The 17,021-nt window shown below is 40.5% G+C and overlaps 3 protein-coding genes and 1 long non-coding RNA gene across 5 annotated transcripts; all 4 read right to left on the bottom strand.

The window, feature by feature from the left end:
• Window positions 1-1,485: 1,485 nt before the first annotated feature.
• Window positions 1,486-3,753, bottom strand: LOC146713335 (low affinity immunoglobulin gamma Fc region receptor II-like). 2 transcript variants are annotated; one of them, XM_085446679.1, is made up of 7 exons: window positions 3,538-3,753; window positions 3,418-3,453; window positions 2,847-3,110; window positions 2,522-2,767; window positions 2,274-2,447; window positions 2,042-2,167; window positions 1,486-1,731 (listed from the first exon to the last, which is right to left on the bottom strand). In XM_085446679.1, exons 1-6 carry the CDS (start codon window positions 3,584-3,586, stop codon window positions 2,064-2,066), a joined length of 873 nt encoding a protein of 290 aa, XP_085302805.1. In that variant the 5' UTR covers window positions 3,587-3,753; the 3' UTR covers window positions 1,486-1,731; window positions 2,042-2,063. The 2 variants fall into 2 exon arrangements, with proteins under 2 accessions (XP_085302805.1, XP_085302801.1); XM_085446675.1 differs by having other exon boundaries at window positions 1,486-2,167; window positions 3,538-3,752.
• Window positions 3,754-6,392: 2,639 nt separating this feature from the next.
• Window positions 6,393-8,283, bottom strand: LOC146713334 (low affinity immunoglobulin gamma Fc region receptor II-like). The gene is made up of 5 exons (XM_085437855.1): window positions 8,271-8,283; window positions 7,921-8,184; window positions 7,596-7,841; window positions 7,362-7,520; window positions 6,393-7,259 (listed from the first exon to the last, which is right to left on the bottom strand). Exons 1-5 carry the CDS (start codon window positions 8,281-8,283, stop codon window positions 7,156-7,158), a joined length of 786 nt encoding a protein of 261 aa, XP_085293981.1. The 3' UTR covers window positions 6,393-7,155.
• A 978-nt stretch (window positions 8,284-9,261) lies between these two features.
• LOC146713333 (uncharacterized) lies at window positions 9,262-10,676 on the bottom strand. Its single transcript, XR_014917805.1, has 3 exons — window positions 10,642-10,676; window positions 10,157-10,192; window positions 9,262-9,306 (listed from the first exon to the last, which is right to left on the bottom strand). It is a non-coding gene; the product is annotated as an uncharacterized LOC146713333 (long non-coding RNA).
• A 646-nt stretch (window positions 10,677-11,322) lies between these two features.
• Window positions 11,323-16,926, bottom strand: LOC146713332 (low affinity immunoglobulin gamma Fc region receptor III-A-like). Its single transcript, XM_085446709.1, has 6 exons — window positions 16,880-16,926; window positions 16,760-16,795; window positions 13,465-13,728; window positions 12,377-12,622; window positions 12,154-12,294; window positions 11,323-12,070 (listed from the first exon to the last, which is right to left on the bottom strand). The coding sequence occupies exons 1-6, from the start codon at window positions 16,908-16,910 to the stop codon at window positions 11,967-11,969; spliced, it is 822 nt and encodes a 273-aa protein (XP_085302835.1). The 5' UTR covers window positions 16,911-16,926; the 3' UTR covers window positions 11,323-11,966.
• Between the last annotated feature and the right edge of the window lie 95 nt (window positions 16,927-17,021).

The following is a 17,021-nucleotide window of genomic DNA, read 5'->3' as shown; positions in this document are numbered from 1 at the left end:
CCTGGTCTTCCTGAAGTCCACGATCAGTTCCTTGGTCTTTGCCACGTTGAGCTGCAGATGATTCTGCTCACACCACGTGACAAAGGAGTCGACCACAGCCCGGTACTCTGTCTCATCATCCCTGCTGATGCATCCAACCACCGCAGAGTCATCAGAAAACTTCTGAAGATGGCAGGTCTCTGTGCAGTGGCTGAAGTCTGTGGTGTAGAGGGTGAAGAGGAAGGGGGAGAGGACAGTCCCCTGTGGTGCCCCTGTGTTGCTAATCACCTTGTCAGACACACACTGTGGGAGACGCACATATTCAGAATCAGAATCAGAATCAGAAGACTTTATTTATCCCCAAGGGGCAATTAACAAACAACAGAGCAGTATAATGTTGAAGGACAAATAATAAATATACAGTATATACACTTTTAAAATGACACAGCTTTAAAAGTAAAGTGACTGAAAGGTGAATAAATAACTGTAAGTGACTAAAAGTGAATAAAGTGTCGGTAGTATAAGAAGACTGTAGTTTATATTGTGGTCTTCCTGTCAGGTAATCAACAATCCAGGACACCAGAGAAGCATCCACCTGCATCACTGTTAGCTTATCACCCAGGAGGGTCGGCCTGATGGTGTTGAAAGCACTGGAAGTCAAAAAAAATATGACCCTCACAGTGCTCGTGGCTGGTCCAGGTGGGTGTAGACACGATTGAGCAGATAGATGATGGCGTCCTCTGTTCTGAGACGCAGAGAAGCTGAGCTGAGCTGCTATCAGATCACTTCTGCTCTCACACTAACAGAGTTTTTGTGTTTACTCTCCATGTCGTCAGAACTCTAATCTCACTGAAATCCAACTGAATGTGTTGCACAGAAACCACATCAACACAAGCTGAGCTGTGTTGATGTAACTGCAGTGAAAACACAGAGTCAGTATTTATCTCCACATAATGTTTAATAGAAACAGTGTTAAATGGGTCTCTAAATATCTGAAATAAAATGTTCATTAATCAGTGATTTGATAACAAATTATTTGTTATCAAATCAAATGTGATTTACATGTGGTGGTCCTGAAACATTGGCCCTGACCTACTTAGAAATGTCTGACAGCCATGAACAGTAAAAATTAGGATTTCAGTCCTGCTTCGATTTGATTTGTACTTTCACTCATATTTCTATGGATGTAGCATGTTGCAGCTGATGCGTGCTCCACCCTGTTGCACACATTTGATCACTTATGACAACAACAACAAGAAACACTGCTGTGAAATAATTGAAGCTACAAACTAAATGATCCAAAATCAGTCGATCTTTCATACTGTCTGTGGGTCTTATGAGCCAGGCTGTGACAATGTGCGGGCTCACCTGATTCAGACCCAGGACCTCTCATTTCATATGAGGCTATGACAAAAAGAGTTGGGACAAAGAGAGCAGGGGGCCATCACAGCACAAACCACATGAGCTGTACATACAGATACTAAAGAGTGACACGGACAACTGGAGCAGTTTGAAATGTTTCACAGGATGTGGCTTTAATAACAAAAAAGCACCAACAAGAAAGAGTCAATTTCAAGGCTCACTGAAAAATTCACAGTTTGTGTTGATCCAGGAAGAGGTGAAAAGACAAAAACTGCATTAGTCCAGTCTGAGTCATGTGATCATGTGTTTACAGTCAGGCACCAAAACGCTATGACAGCATCTGTGTGTGACGGGTAGATTTTATTCCGGTCAGAACCATCAGGACACCAGCTACTCCAGTGAGGTGATCAGGTAGGATGTGGAAACATGAAATACCAAAATAAAACAGGAAGTAGCGTGACTTTGTCTTTTTCTCTGATATTTGACCTGAAAATGTCTTTCATGTAAAAATAAGCTGAAAACATCTTTCAGTGACAGAGAGCTGCAGTGATGCACACACACAGTACATGATGATCTCCTCCTGTGAGCAGGAATATTTACTGTTTATCTACATAAAAATATCCAGAGATGAACATCAGAGTCCATTTATCCAAATAATCTCAACATCAGAGATGGAGAGGACAAAGTTAGTGAGACTCACAGAGACACAACAGAGCTCTGATTCAGAAGTGATACTCTGTGGTGACATCAGTGATTACATCATCATGCTCATTATCCAATCCCTGCTCAGGAAGAGTGGGCTTGGTTGAATCACTGATGCCAATTCCTGAAAAAAACAAAACAAATGTAGAATATCTATCGGCTGTTTATTCATGAAGAGACAGGATTTAATCATCAGCACATTCATTTATCAGTGAATGATTCAGTGTTACCTCTGGCTCTGCATTGATATAAAGACATCATGATGAGAGTGGAGATGATATATGGAGAGAAAACCACCAGGTGGAGGACTATTCTGAATACAAGCTGTAGAGAGGAGTCAGCGGTCAGATCTGGAGTGGTGGGAATAGTTGTAGTGGTGGGTGGAGGTGTGGTTGTAGGTTTGTCTGCAGAGAGAATCCCACCTGTTCAGTGAATATGTGGATGAAATAAGAGGTGAAATCAGAGTGAAGCTCCTCACCTGTGACAGTGATCCAGCTGGATGGAGACTCTCCATGACCGCTGATGTCACACTTGTAGAGGCCTTCATCAGACCTGGAAACATGCTGGATGGTCATGTGACCTGTAGGCTGCTTCCTGATGAGGGAGCCATCTTTATAGAAAGCAGCTGGGAGGTTGGAGGGAGTGGTCTTTGTTTTACAGAGCAGAGTGACGTCATCTCCCTCCATCACAGGGAGGACAGGACTCTGCAGGATCACTGATCCACCTCAACACAGAGACAAACTACAGCATTTCATCCATTTACACACAGCTTCATCAACACTAACTCCACACACTCAGCTTACCAGTGACTGTCAGCTTAACCATGTTACTGATGGGACCCTCTCTGGACTCACACCAGTAAACCCCACTGTCCTGGGGTAAAATTGTACTAATGTTACATGAAGAACCAGCTGGTGTTCCCCACCCATCTCCACACTGAGTCCTCTGTCGTCTGCTTGTGTTTCTCCTCAGAGTCCATCCAGCAGAGCTGTCGTCCTCCTCACAGCTCAGAGACACAAAGTCATATTCAAAGAACTGAGAGCTGCTGGGACTCACAGTCAGACGAGCTGTGAGGAACAAGAGGAGACACATACATTACATTGTTATCAGACATATTTTACACTGACTGAATTCACATTGTGAGTTGTTTTCTGCTGACTTTCAGTGATGGGAAATTATCACTTTCGTTCTTGCACCTCACATTTATATGACATCTAATCATTTAGACTGATATAATAACATGATTAGATACACCGACAATGACTGAGGAGGAGTCTGTCTGCAGTTAGCTGCACCATGTTCTTAATAAATGTGTCCCACAGTCTCCTGAGAGAGTGAGTCAGGTTTACAGAGTGACAGAAGAAGGTTACTGACCTTGGTTTGTGGTGCAGCTCAGCAGTGAGATCAGAACTAAAGAGAAATTAAACTCAGGTTAGTTCAGAGTTTCACATTCAACAAGACAGCAGAGGCATGAAAAACACAGAGTGAGCTTACAGAGCAGACACAGCAGAGACGTTTCCTCCATCCTGCTGCTCAATGACATCAGACCAGCTCTGAGATCAGTTCATGGTTACACTGAGTAAAACCCTCCTCTTCCTCTTTCTCTGTCTCTGGGTCTTAGACTTGTGGTTAGAAAAAAACCTTGTGTGAAAAAGCTTTGTGTGTTTATTTCTCTGCTTCCTTGAAACCAAAGTTTTACACGTTTCAACTGAATATTGAATAAGAATTAAAAGCAACAAAATCTACGACTGACATTTGACCCTGAATGCAACACCAGTACCTGTGTGAGGTCTTCACTGAGTATCTCACCTCCTTGGAGGGAAAGTTACGCAGCTCTTTCTTGACAATTACATTTTAAATATATCGACTATGCTAATGTAATGTGTCTTCCTGTAGCTGACTGCACACTGACTCTGAGGTAGAAAGCTTTAGTTGGTTTTGTGCATCTCTCTGTTCAAACCACTGACTTGTGGTCAAAAAGAGTAAACACATTGAGTGGCTGCAAAACCTCAGACTACACATCATGCTCTAGTTAACATTTAGAAAGGTGTAAAGCAGACATGTGTTGGATACAGATAGTTGTGTTCATGTACCTGCAGTGAAACATTATCTACCAATAATGTTTATAGGAGACGCTGTGACATGAACGAAAAGGGCTAAAAATTCACTGATTTGTTGACATTCAAAGGACAATGCCTAAAAATCACAGAGGTAACAGAAAACATGGACACTACCTGACGTAAACTTACACATTTGTGGATTCCTCTACAGATATCAGATGTAAAGCACAGATGGAGAAGATCATCATCAGCATACTGTCAGTGTCTATATCTGAAAATAAAGATTTTTAACAACTCAGTGATTTGTTGACTTTCTGCCTAAAAACAAAAAACAGAGACAGTAAAAAACACGGACATTTACTTACTTTGACTCACACGTTTGTGAAATCCTCTACACATTTAGCAATCCAAGTACAGACATGGATTTAGGTGCACACACAAAATGACATTTACAGACACGCATGCATTTGCTGCAACAATATCCACATAGAATCCTCTATCACATGAGTTGGACAATGTAAGGAAAGCTCCATGTGCGAATTACGGAGAAAGCTGTAAGATGTCAGCATTAGCAAATCGTACATTTTAACATTAGCTTTTTAAAATTGTATTTTAATCCTCAATGTTCTCAGAGGTTTGTGCTCAGTCAGGAAGATAAGAAGCGATTAATGAATCCACTCCCAGTCACATGATGTTATTTTTACCATCTACTGGACACTATTTAAAGTAACATGTCAGTATCTGTGAGGGAAAGTGCATGATGCATATCCTCATCTGAGCAACCAGGTTGTCCATTGATTTCAATAACAAAACAGGAAAAACTATAATAAAACAGTCCTTATCAATAACTCTTTTATGTGTTCCTCAAACATCACTGCAGGTTTCATTTAGAGATAAACTGGATGCTACTGTCAATAATTAGTTACAGAGTTGCTGTCGTACACATAATGATGATAGAAATCTTCCTCTATGAAAGAATATTTGGTTTTTAATTTAGATAAAATGATCCAAAGATGAACATCAGACTCAATTTATTCTAATAATCTCCACAACAGAGATGGAGAGGACAAAGTTAGTGAGACGCCAACATCATCATGCGTATCATTCAATCCCTGCTCAGAGTGAGCAGATAGGATCAAGGTATAAAGATTGTTTAGTAACGAGTCCATTAGCTGAGCTATGCCAGAAAGCAGTTAGTGAACACCAGAGTGGTGTAAATCATGTCCTCTCTGTCATCCTCTACACGAGTCCTCAGGGTCCATTTCTTGTTCAAAACACTGTGCTGTACATTATGATTCAAATAAAGACTCCAAGGTAGAGTGAATTAACAAATAGTGAATGTTTACTAAGGGTTACGTTGCAAAGATCCAACTAACTCCAAAGGTTAAATAAAAAAAAGAATCAGCAAACCAAAGTCCAGGTAGTTTCAGGAAACACCAGGAGTCTAATCAGCTCATCAGAAAAGAGGACAAAACAGGAAATACCAAAATAAAACAAAATGTACCAAAACATGTTCCTTTAACACCTGATCTAAAAACATCTGCAGGTTTCATTTAGAAATAAGTTGGATTATTTGTACAAAACAGTAGTTACAGAGCTGCAGTGGTAAACACACAAACAAACCAGGAGATTTAAGCTAGAATACAAAACAAAATATGACAAGAATTAAAGCATGACTTAAATTTCAAGTTAAAAAGTACTGGAGCAAAGACCCAGGCCTGTGAACAGTCCATGGACCTGAGAAGGAAGGAGAGGGACTGAGGAAATATCCAGAGGAAACATTATCTATATAGCAGATGTTTGGTGTTTTTTCTCCAACATCAGATCTGAAAGCATCTGCAGGTTTGAATTTTTAGAAATAATCTGAATGCTTTGAAGAATCCCTTAGTTACAGAGCTCCAGTAAGACACACAGTATATGATGAAAATCCGCCTCTTAGGATCAATTTATTTGATCTTCCCCTGCAGACGCCCTCAGACATGGCTGCGTTGGTGGTTCTTTGTGTCCGGGGGTGAGCGTCCAGGTACACACCGGCTCACTCCTGGTGGCTGCTTGTCGGGGCCTGGAGCCTGGGGCTCGCTCGGGCCTCTTCGGGGGTCGGGTGTCCTCGGCCTCTCAGCCTGGGGCTCGGTCACTCTGGCACAGCTGACTGCAACCCAGCTTTGCCAGACGGGCACGTCACTGCAACCCCCCCTGGCTTCTGCTCCGCGGCTGCTGAGTGAGCCCTCATCTGGGACTCTCCTCAGCTCTTTCCGGGACAGTGGCGCAGCTGCCCCTCTGTTGGTCTTCCTTGGTCTCTTGTGTTCTGGGGGCCTCTGGATGTCTGGAGTTTTGATCTCCTCCATACCTGCTTCATGCCCTGGAGGACGGGGCTGTGGCCCCCCCACACTCCCTAGCAGATCATTACATGAAGGAACCTTTTAAATACAAGCGCGTCCATGCTCACAGGTGTACACACTGGTGATCACACCCACAAACTACACCCTTTTTGGCTCCTACCTCAAAGCACACTGTGTTCTGTTGATCTTATGTGCTGCACAATAATGTTTAATATTTTGTATTTACTGTCATATTCACATAGATCATCACGATGATGTTGTTTATTATATTGTTCTCTTTTTTGCTTGTTTTCTCTTTTTTCTCTCTCAACAGGTGATCCAGGTGATTGATATATGTATTTTTTGTCTGTTTTGTTGGTTTATGTTTTTTGCCTTCTATGACAGTTCCTCTTTCCTGCTGTTTTCCTTTCTCCCTTTTCCTTTCCCAGTCAAGTCTGTCCTGTATTTAGCAAGTGAAAATAGAATAAAATAAACAATAAAAGGTGAGCTCAATAGACCATTACGGCAAGGCTGGGATGGTCCATTTGGTAAAGTAAATCCGTTGGGCATCTTTCTTTGCCTTTAGACAATAATTCTGAGGGCAAAAGAGCCAAACGGGACAGGCAAAAAAAAAAAAGAAAAAAAAATGATCAATTTATTTGTTTAGCTAGATGAAAATATCCCGAGATGAACATCAGAGCCCATTTATTCAGATGACACAACAGAAGTTTGTTTCAGAAACTATGCTCTGTGGTGACATCAGTAATTACGTCCTCATGTTCATCATCGAATCCCTGCTCAGGATGAGTGGGCAGGTTCAAGATGCAAAGTTTGTTCCCTGCACAAACAAAATATGAAAATGTATCAGATGTGAACCAATGAAGAGTTCAGATGAAAAGAATATAATCATCAGCATATTAAGGGATTGATTCAGTGTTACCTTTGGTTCTGTGTCGATATAAAGACATCATGAGGAGAGTGGAGATAAAGTATGGACAAAACACCAGCAGGTGGAGGACCACTCTGAATGCAAGCTGGAGGGAGCTGCAGTCAGTGGGTAGTGCTGAGGTGGTGGATGATGGTGTGGTTGTATGTTTGCCTGCAGAGAGAATCCCACCTGTTCAGGTGAATATGTCGATGAAATCAGAGCTGAAATCAGAGTGAAGCTCCTCACCTGTGACAGTGATCCAGCTGGATGGAGACTCTCCATGACCGCTGATGTCACACTTGTAGAGGCCTTCATCAGACCTGGAAACATGCTGGATGGTCATGTGACCTGTAGGCTGCTTCCTGATGAGGGAGCCATCTTTATAGAAAGCAGCTGGGAGGTTGGAGGGAGTGGTCTCTGTTTTACAGAGCAGAGTGACGTCATCTCCCTCCATCACAGGGAGGACAGGACTCTGCAGGATCACTGATCCACCTCAACACAGAGACAAACTACAGCATTTCATCCATTTACACACAGCTTCATCAACACTAACTCCACACACTCAGCTTACCAGTGACTGTCAGGTTAACCATGTTACTGATGGGACCCTCTCTGGACTCACACCAGTAAACTCCACTGTCCAATGTGAAGATGTAGCTGATGTTACAGGAAGAACCAGCTGGTTTTCCCCACACATCTCCACACTGAGTCCTCTGTTGTTTGCTTGTGTTTCTCCTCAGAGTCCATCCAGCAGAGCTGTCGTCCTCCTCACAGCTCAGAGACACAAAGTCATATTCAAAGAACTGAGAGCTGCTGGGACTCACAGTCAGACGAGCTGTGAGGAATTTAGTGTATTTTAACTAAAATTAATTGACCTGCTGACTTTTCCAGTTCATTAATGGGATGACAGGAAGACTTTACCATAAGCATACATTAAGGTATTTACGTTGCATTTGTATCTAATTAGTAATTTAATGAATTATTATTCTTAAGAACACTACTGCAAACAACCAACACCATCTAGATAACAATCACAGGAATATTTCAGGGTTTTTTAAGCATCACATTTATTTAACTTCACCTCAGCTTATCAAAAGTCACAACAAAAATCACAGTGTGATCTCCAAGTCTGCATAAGTCTGCACTAACATGTCATCATCTATGTTTTTTCATCATGATTTTATGCTGACAGTTGCAACACAACATATCTCTGTGTGTAATTAGTTACTTTTTAAAGGCAGTAAATAGGCTTTTTAAATAATGAACTGTTAGTCTCACAGCCTTCGTGAAATGTTCATAAAATTAATGATCTGTCAGGTTAGTTCGTCTTTTTTATCTGTAAAAATGGATGAATAAATACAGAAATGAGAAAAAAATGTGACCCTCATTGTATTAATATTTCATAACTGTCAGATTACAGATGCATGAAGTAGTCGAGGACTAAATTCAAACACATTGTGATCCTGATTCATCATTGGCTGCAGTAACAACTAACAATGTTAATGACTTTAAACTGCGTGACAGCGCCATATAATGAACTCACTGACCTTGGTTTGTGGTCCAGCTCAGCAGTGAGATCACAACTAAAGAGAAATTAAACTCAGGTTAGTTCAGAGTTTGTGGTGTTTCATGAAGTGATCAGAGAGCAGCGCAGACACAGCATCTCTGTGAGCTGATTGTAAGGAAAGACTGAAACAGAATCAGAGCAGGAAGGAGGAAGATTGTTGGATTCAAACACGTGAAGAAGATTCATATTACAGACAAACGTCACTGAAAACAAACTACAGAGTGTTTTATGAGCTTTTTAAAGATTTCATCATCTGAATCTTCCAGAAATACACAGCGTGAACTTACAGAGCAGCCATAACAGAGATTTTTCCTCCATTTAAATCCTCAAACTTTCTGTTAGATGAAGTTGATCCTTTTCTTCAGGACGATGGAGGAGTTTTCTTTGAAGCTGTCAGAGACGAGGACGATGTTAAACACAAAGTTTGATCTTCTTGTTAGTGACAGCAGGTCAGCTGAGACTTGTTGCTGCTTTTCTGTTCTGATGTCAGAGAGACATAAACTGTGTGGCTGCGACTGCACCCTGCATCACCAACAACACACTGACTTTAGTTCAGCTCAAGCGTCATAAACTGGTTTCAGTGCAACTAAAACCTGCACGAGCCTAAAACAAGAAGCAATGAACCGATCATCACATCTACTTTAACATGTCTGAGTCCTAACGTAACAATAATGTTCACATGATCTCAGATCTATAAATGGTGTCTGCTCCCTGACATCAATCCTAAGAAGTAACTGAGATCAGCAGCAGTTTGACAGCCAGTAAACGTGTCTCTCTGCTTCTTCTTCTTCATTATGTCACAGGGTCAGTGTGCGTTTCTCCACCAGGAAGCAATTTTATATGAGAGTTAACCCCACAAACACAAACATGTGGTCCTAATAAACACTGACAGAAAATCAGCTTTATTCTTATTGACTGCTCCAGCTGGCTCAAACACTGAAGAACGACACAGTAGAACATGAGCTGATGTTTATACCTGAAGTGTAAATGACACATTTCTTTTCTATAAATTCAGTTTTAACTGCAATTGGGTGTTGAATAAAAATATTCTATTGCACAGATATATTTCCTTATGTGTGGATGTTTAATTTAGAAAAACAGGTGACATCATCTAGACTGTCAGAAAATCAGGTTTGGTGATACAACAGGAAAAGGATTTTTTCTTTTTTAAATAAATGTGTCCCACAGTCTCCTGGAAGAGTGAGTCAGGTTTACAGTGTGACAGAAGAAGGTTACTGACCTTGGTTTGTGGTGCAGCTCAGCAGTGAGATCAGAACTAAAGAGAAATTAAACTCAGGTTAGTTCAGAGTTCTGAACGTGCTGTTCGATGATATCAGACAAAGACTGAGTTCAGTTCACTCTCATACAGAGTAAAACCCTCCTCTTCCTCCTCAGCTGTGACTCGGTGCCAGTGTTGTGGTTTCCTCTCTGAACTTGACGCAAAAGTTAAATTATTTGGTGGAAATAAAGCAGAAATACAAAATTTTAAATGAAAAAATTGAACCAGAACATGAAGTAAAGATCAACAGCAACAAAATCTACAACTGCACCTGAAGGCAACTTTAGCAGTTGTGTGATGCCTTCACTGACTCTCTGACCTTTACTTGTGAAATAAATGCATCAAGCACTGTTTGAAATACATTTTCACAATTAAATTAAAATAAATTCTTAAGTGTTTTATTGACAATAATGATTTTATCAGTCATGTTGCAGATTGTTACAAACCTGCTGTGTCTTCCTGTGGCTGACTGTAGTTTAGCTGCGAGGTTTTTGAGTTGGAGGTGAGCTTTAGCTTCTCTCTGTTTCAACCTCTGACTTGTGGTCAGAAAGGCAGTGAGTTCACTGTTTGGCTGCTCAACATCAGACTGCACGTCACAAACTGATGGCTTTTAAAGAACATCCTACCTATCAGCACTAAAGCACAGTGCTGATAGAAAACATGGACCTACTTTAACTCTGTTACTGAGTCTTAGAAATGTCTGACAGTCATGAATGATAAATATGATTTCAATTCTGCTGTTTTCTAGACTCCAATTAATTTTTTATTGAATGTATTTCAGTTTGATTAATTTCTCATTTTTGTTATTATCATGACCATATAATGCCCAAGTAGCATCCTCTGTAGATGAAGAAGCTAGCATAATACTTTTCACTATTTTGCAGGTATCTCTATCTGTATCTAGCGACAAATTGCATGATCCAACACCAACTAATCTTTCATACTGACTGTGGGTCTTATGAGCCAGGCTGTGACAATGTAAGGCTTGTGTGGGATTCAGACCTGGGACCTCTCACAACCTGTCATACGAGGCTATGACAAAAACAGATGGAGAAAAAGTGCAGGGGGTATCACAGCTAAAACCAAATGAGCTGTAGGTACACGAACGAGAGGAACAGTTTAAAGAGTTTCACAAGATATCATTTTAATAGCAAAAGCACCAATAAGAAAGAGTCAATTTCAACACTTTTACACTCTGTCAGTATCTGTGAGTGAGCAGCAGCAACAACCTGGCCGTTGGAATTCAGTCAGAAACGTCAACAATAGGACGCCAGGTAGTTCAAACTGATGATCGCGAAGGAGGCAGAGCAAGCAGAGTTGGCAAAAGTTCAGACATTAAGTACAAATACAAACACTACTGTAAAAAAATACTCCAGTAAAAGTTGAAGTACTGATTCAAGTTCCTTACTCAAGTATAAGTAGAAAAGTGCAGGCTCTGAAATGTACTCATTAGCTCTATTTTCAGTCACCTACATTGTAGAGGGTGACTTTGCCTGTAAACAGTAAAATGTGCACAGTCAGAGGTTAAAGTGGGTTCAGTAGGTGGAGAAACTCTAACATTGATTGTAGTGACTGAGTGTAGGGCATACAATCATAAGTCAATATAATTTCTATTGAGAGCTCCAGTAGATTTTCTTGGGAACATTTGCTGCTTATCTACATAAAAATATCCAGAGATGAACATCAGAGTCCTTTTATTCATATAAGATTCACAACAGAGGTGGAGAGGACAACATTAGTGAGACCTAAAGAGAAGCACCAAAGCTCTGATTCAGAAGTGATACTCTGTGGTGACATCAGAGATGACATCATAATGCTCATCGTCCAGTCGCTGCTCAGGCTGAGTGGGCAGGATCGGGACACGGAAGATTTTTCCTGTAAAAATGTATGAAGTGTTTCAGCCATTAATTTATAGAGATTTCAGCATATTGATTAATTAATGAATGATTCAGTGTTACCTTTAGCTCTCTTTCGATACAAAGACACCATGAGGAGAGTGGAGATGACGTATGGACAGAACACCACCAGGTGGAAGAGCAGTCTAATCACAAAGTGGAGTAAGGACGAGTCAAGGGGCAGAGGTGTGGTTATATGTTTTTCTGCAGAGAGAATATATGGTTATTTCAACCACATGTGAATATATAATGAAAAAAGAGGTAACATAAAAGTGAAGCTCCTCACCTGTGACAGTGATCCAGCTGGATGGAGACTCTTCATGACCGCTGATGTCACACTTGTAGAGGCCTTCATCAGACCTGGAAACATGCTGGATGGTCATGTGACCTGTAGTCTCATTCCCAATGAAGACACCATCTTTATAGAAAGCAGCTGGGAGGTTGGAGGGAGTGGTCTCTGTTTTACAGAGCAGAGTGACGTCATCTCCCTCCATCACAGGGAGGACAGGACTCTGCAGGATCACTGATCCACCTCAACACAGAGACAAACTACAGCATTTCATCCATTTACACACAGCTTCATCAATACTTTAATGCCTGGCTTCTGATGGCCTTGTCTCGTCTCGTGTAACTTTAACCCTCAGAGAGTCTTTCAGTCTTGTTCTCTAAAACCTAAAGAAGATGGATTTGATCATCTGGTAACTGGCTTCATTAGTGCCCGATCCCAAAACGTAACATATTACGCTATGTGACAACACATCTCTATGCTACACGTTCAGAAACAGGAGGAAACATGAGAACTGTTCGGACTGAATCAACACATGTATATTTATTTTACTTTCTCTTCATGAATAGTTTTGGAAAACTCTATCAAACACGATTAAGGTTGTTGTTAAAGTTAGGGATAAGTTTATGGTTGGAATAATAATAATAATGTATACTTCATTGAGCGATGGGAAGGGTGCAGCATCATGCCGCAGGACCGTATGCTGCTGTCTACACCGGCGAACTCTCACCCCATTTACCCACCCCTTTAGCTTCCTGATGATGTGATGTGTTTTCGTGTCATGTTGTGAAGATTCATGTGCTTTTTGTGCTGAGGGGTTTTTGTTTTCTGTTCTCATACTGATCTTCTACCAGGAGCTCAGTCTGAGTAGAGTTCTCTTTTTCTCTCCTCCACTGCCCTCCTGTGTCCTACATTTCATTTGTTTTCTTTCCACTACCTGTTCTGACCTGTCTCGCCAATGTGATTTTTGTGTAATATATGTATGGTTGGAAGAGGTCCAATCTTGCTACAGGCAACTGCAAGTGACAAATAAAAGCTTTGTCATCATCATAATCATCATCAACACTAACTCCACACACTCAGCTTACCAGTGACTGTGAGGTTAATCATGTTGCTGACGGCACCCTCTCTGGACTCACACCAGTAAACTCCAGTGTCCCATTCAGGAATAACTTTCATGCTACAGAAATATCCTGGTCCTTCTCCCCACACAGCTCCGCACTCAGCTCTTTTGTCTGTGCTTGTGTTTCTCCTCAGAGTCCATCCAGCAGAGCTGTCGTCCTCCTCACAGCTCAGAGACACAAAGTCTGCTTCAAAAAGCTGAGAGCTGCTGGGACTCACAGTCAGACGAGCTGTGAGGAACAGGAGATGATATATAATATATTATAGCCATTTTTCAATAATTCTGACACTATGGTGAACAGCTCCTTCGAATCGATGGTTTCTGTGGAAGCATATACACTTGGACAAATAAAGAGGATAATATCTGATTCATTGTTATTTTTGCTGTGAAGAGCAATATACGCTTCTCATTTACTTAAACACTGAGATCAAAAGTGTTCATAAAAGTTGCTTTAATCAAACATTTACTGACATATAGAGGGAAAGAAAGAGACTCTTGGATGAGCTCCAAAGAGTTACAGGAGAGAGAGATCGGCTCTGTGCTGTGATTGTATTAAATTATATCAGAAAATCAGACAGAGCAATTTCCAGCTCTAACTTTCATCTGTTTTCGTCTTTCCTTTTCTTACTGACAGAAAATATCTCAAAAACCGAGAAAGTCATGCAGATTTATTTAACCAAAACGTCAAACTCAGACTAAATGAAAAATAATGCATATGTCATCTATCCATAGCAGCATGCATATCAAATAAAGTTTTAGGAAAGTTTCTTCATTCTTTGCTGAAAAAGTTCTGTTTCTTCCGATTTAAAGAAAATAGGTATTTATCAGTTTGAAATGGACTTACAGTTATTACAGTTTCCCAGAATTAGCCAGTGATAGCTTTTGTAAAATATGTCCTTTCTTGTCGAAGGAAAACTATTTTTATTTTTAAAAAAAATATTATTTTCAAAATTAAACATGAGAAAGTTGATCGGCCCATTGCTTAAGTGTTTGGATTCTGGCGCCTAGGTCCATGCACAAAGCTACAGGAGCTTCTAGCTTTGTTTGACAGTGTGTACAACAAACCCGATGACATTAACTACCAGAAAGTTGAAAGGCCAAACAAAAACACACTTTGACACCAAAGACTGGGCAGGCAAATGATTCAGCACCAAAACAGCTAAAAACGTTTGTGGTTATTAAAATAAAAATGCTCATCTTTTCTAAGGACCTTGCAAAGAAAAGCATCTGGACTTCTTTAAGTTGCTTGAAGACACTTCACCTCTTATCTGAGAAGCTTCTTCAGTTCTAAGGTCAAAGGGTGGACAGTCCCAGATTTAAGCTCTGTGGGTGTGTCCCACAAGAGGGTCATGGACCCCCTCATCATCCTCTACCTATTCACACGAGCCAAGGTGTGAAAACAGTTGTAGGCCACAATCTGAATCTGTCATGATGTAAAAAAGCTTCTTGGATGAGAGGTGAAACATACAGACGCTTTTCGTTCCAAGCTCCTCAGACTACGATGACCTGGATGACTGAGAACCAGTCATCCAGACATGCCCATCTTTTCTCACTATATTCATACATTTGTTTATTGTGCATTGTACTGGATTACTAAGCAACTGAAACAGCCTCACATATGTTAACACAGGGGAAAATAGTATTTGCTGAAGTACACTGTTTTTGTCAGCTTGTTTACTTTAACAGTCTCAATGTTTCTTTCCTTGTTGTACAGGGATTTCTCCGTTTGTACAGTTTGGGTTTCAGGTTGTTTCGAAAGATCAGTATAATTTTAGCTAGTTGGTTTCAGTATTTCTCAAAGCCTCGCTATCTTTTACAACCCTTAACCTCGTACAAATGGAAGATAATTTCTGCTGACCTTTGGTTTGTTTCATCTGCAACATTTTTAGTATTCCTAGTCTAATTCTGATAATTTTGATAAATTCAAAAATTGTAGGAAAAAAAGTAGCCAGAAAAGCACAGGACAAATCGACTGTGCTAAACTGGCCAATTACAATAGTCGTGAGCTGCATTGACCCGACTTGAAGTCACAGTTCTCTGGAGGTGTCCATCGGGCTAGTTGGAAAGTTAGGACACTGAGGTTAAAATAGACTTTCCGGTTACTTCATAGGTTGCAACACAGATTTCCCACAGGAGTCTAAACAAGACCTTAGGAAAAAAACTAACAAATGGACAACTGTACCCTCAAACACACAATAACATGGACTAAACCACCACTCAAAACCACTAGCACTTTATATAGCCTCTGTAGGAATTATCTACATATTTCACTGATCTAAACTGCACTACTGTAAATGCTGTAGACACAATCATTATGTACAATAGGATAATTATAATTCTACAACTGTTTACAACTGTTTATAACTTGCATAGCTCATATTTCTGTATAGTTTTCATATTTATATCCTGTTTATACCCTGTACATAGCTTGTACACTCACTACAGCCTGTACATACTTATAGTACAGCAGATCTGTACGCTCTACTGTACAATATAAAGCGCCTTGAGGCGACTGTTGTTGTGATTTGGCGCTATATAAATAGAATAGAATTGAACCGTGACACTCCACATTGTTCTCCTCCATAAAAACGACATCTGCATCTGCTGGGTCCAAAGTGGTCAGTTACTGTCATGGAGTTGAGTGTGAGGAGTGAGGACCCAAATGCAGAGGCCTCGAGGCAGGCTAAGTTTAACTGAAAGCAAGCCGTTTATTTCGGCTGATGGTAGGAAGTACAAAAGGTAAAATATAAAGTTCAAACTTGTGAAGCAAAAAATATTAACTTATTGAAACCGAAAGCATTACAATTAAAAACTGGAACCTGTGCTAAGGCTGGACATATTATAACTGGGAGAACAGACACTTTGACAAAGAGTATACGTAAAGAAAAGGAAACTTGAGAGAATGAGACAACTAAACAATTGAAGTAAATCAAAGCATACAAGACAAAGGAAGGAACTGAAAGAGGAACAAAACTAATGCAACTATGAACTCAAATAACAACTTACACACTAACAGGAAAAATGCACGTGTGTGTAACTAGTAAGTCCAAAGAAAGTCCAAAAAGCTCAAATGCCAGGTAAATTGACCCAGTGTTTGACTTTTAACTGCTGGAAGGAGTGATTGAGGTTTAGGAAAATAATACAAACAACAAAATTCAACAAAAAAGAGGTCTGTCTGCAGTTAGCCGCACTATGTTCTTAATTAATGTGTCCCAAGAGAGTGAGTCAGGTTTACAATGTGACAGAAGAAGGTTACTGACCTTGGTTTGTGGTGCAGCTCAGCAGTGAGATCAGAACTAAAGAGAAATTAAACTCAGGTTAGTTCAAAGTTTCACATTCAACAAGACAGCAGAGGCATGAAAAACACAGAGTGAGCTTACAGAGCAGACACAGCAGAGACGTTTCCTCCATCCTGCTGCTCAATGGTATCAGACCAACACTGACATCAGCTCATAGTTCACTTCAACTACAACCCTCTTCCTCTTTCTTTGTCTGTCAGTTTTGTAACTTCATCCCCACTGT

Source organism: Copadichromis virginalis, linkage group LG3 (genome assembly GCF_057382275.1).
Source record: "Copadichromis virginalis isolate Kocher_CV1m ecotype Utaka linkage group LG3, C_Virginalis_male_GT1.1, whole genome shotgun sequence".
In the NCBI taxonomy this organism is placed as follows: domain Eukaryota; kingdom Metazoa; phylum Chordata; class Actinopteri; order Cichliformes; family Cichlidae; genus Copadichromis; species Copadichromis virginalis.
The sequence above is the reverse complement of the archived record's forward strand: the minus strand, read 5'-3'. Positions and strand labels throughout refer to the sequence as shown.

What these genes read in the sequence shown, in the direction of transcription:
- LOC146713332 (XM_085446709.1), bottom strand. Translation starts at nt 16,910, where the DNA reads ATGGAGGAAACGTCTCTGCTGTGTCTGCTCT. An exon ending in GTCTCTGCTGTGTCTGCTCT is followed by an intron (nt 16,796 to 16,879) that starts GTAAGCTCACTC and finishes ATTTCTCTTTAG; the next exon opens with TTCTGATCTCACTGCTGAGC. An exon ending in GAGCTGCACCACAAACCAAG is followed by an intron (nt 13,729 to 16,759) that starts GTCAGTAACCTT and finishes TGTTCCTCACAG; the next exon opens with CTCGTCTGACTGTGAGTCCC.
- LOC146713334 (XM_085437855.1), bottom strand. An exon ending in GGTTAACCTGACAGTCACTG is followed by an intron (nt 7,842 to 7,920) that starts GTAAGCTGAGTG and finishes CTCTGTGTTGAG; the next exon opens with GTGGATCAGTGATCCTGCAG. An exon ending in ATATCGACACAGAACCAAAG is followed by an intron (nt 7,260 to 7,361) that starts GTAACACTGAAT and finishes TTGTTTGTGCAG; the next exon opens with GGAACAAACTTTGCATCTTG.
- LOC146713335 (XM_085446679.1), bottom strand. Translation starts at nt 3,586, where the DNA reads ATGTCATTGAGCAGCAGGATGGAGGAAACGTCTCTGCTGTGTCTGCTC. An exon ending in GTCTCTGCTGTGTCTGCTCT is followed by an intron (nt 3,454 to 3,537) that starts GTAAGCTCACTC and finishes ATTTCTCTTTAG; the next exon opens with TTCTGATCTCACTGCTGAGC. An exon ending in CAGCTGGATCACTGTCACAG is followed by an intron (nt 2,448 to 2,521) that starts GTGAGGAGCTTC and finishes TTCTCTCTGCAG; the next exon opens with ACAAACCTACAACCACACCT.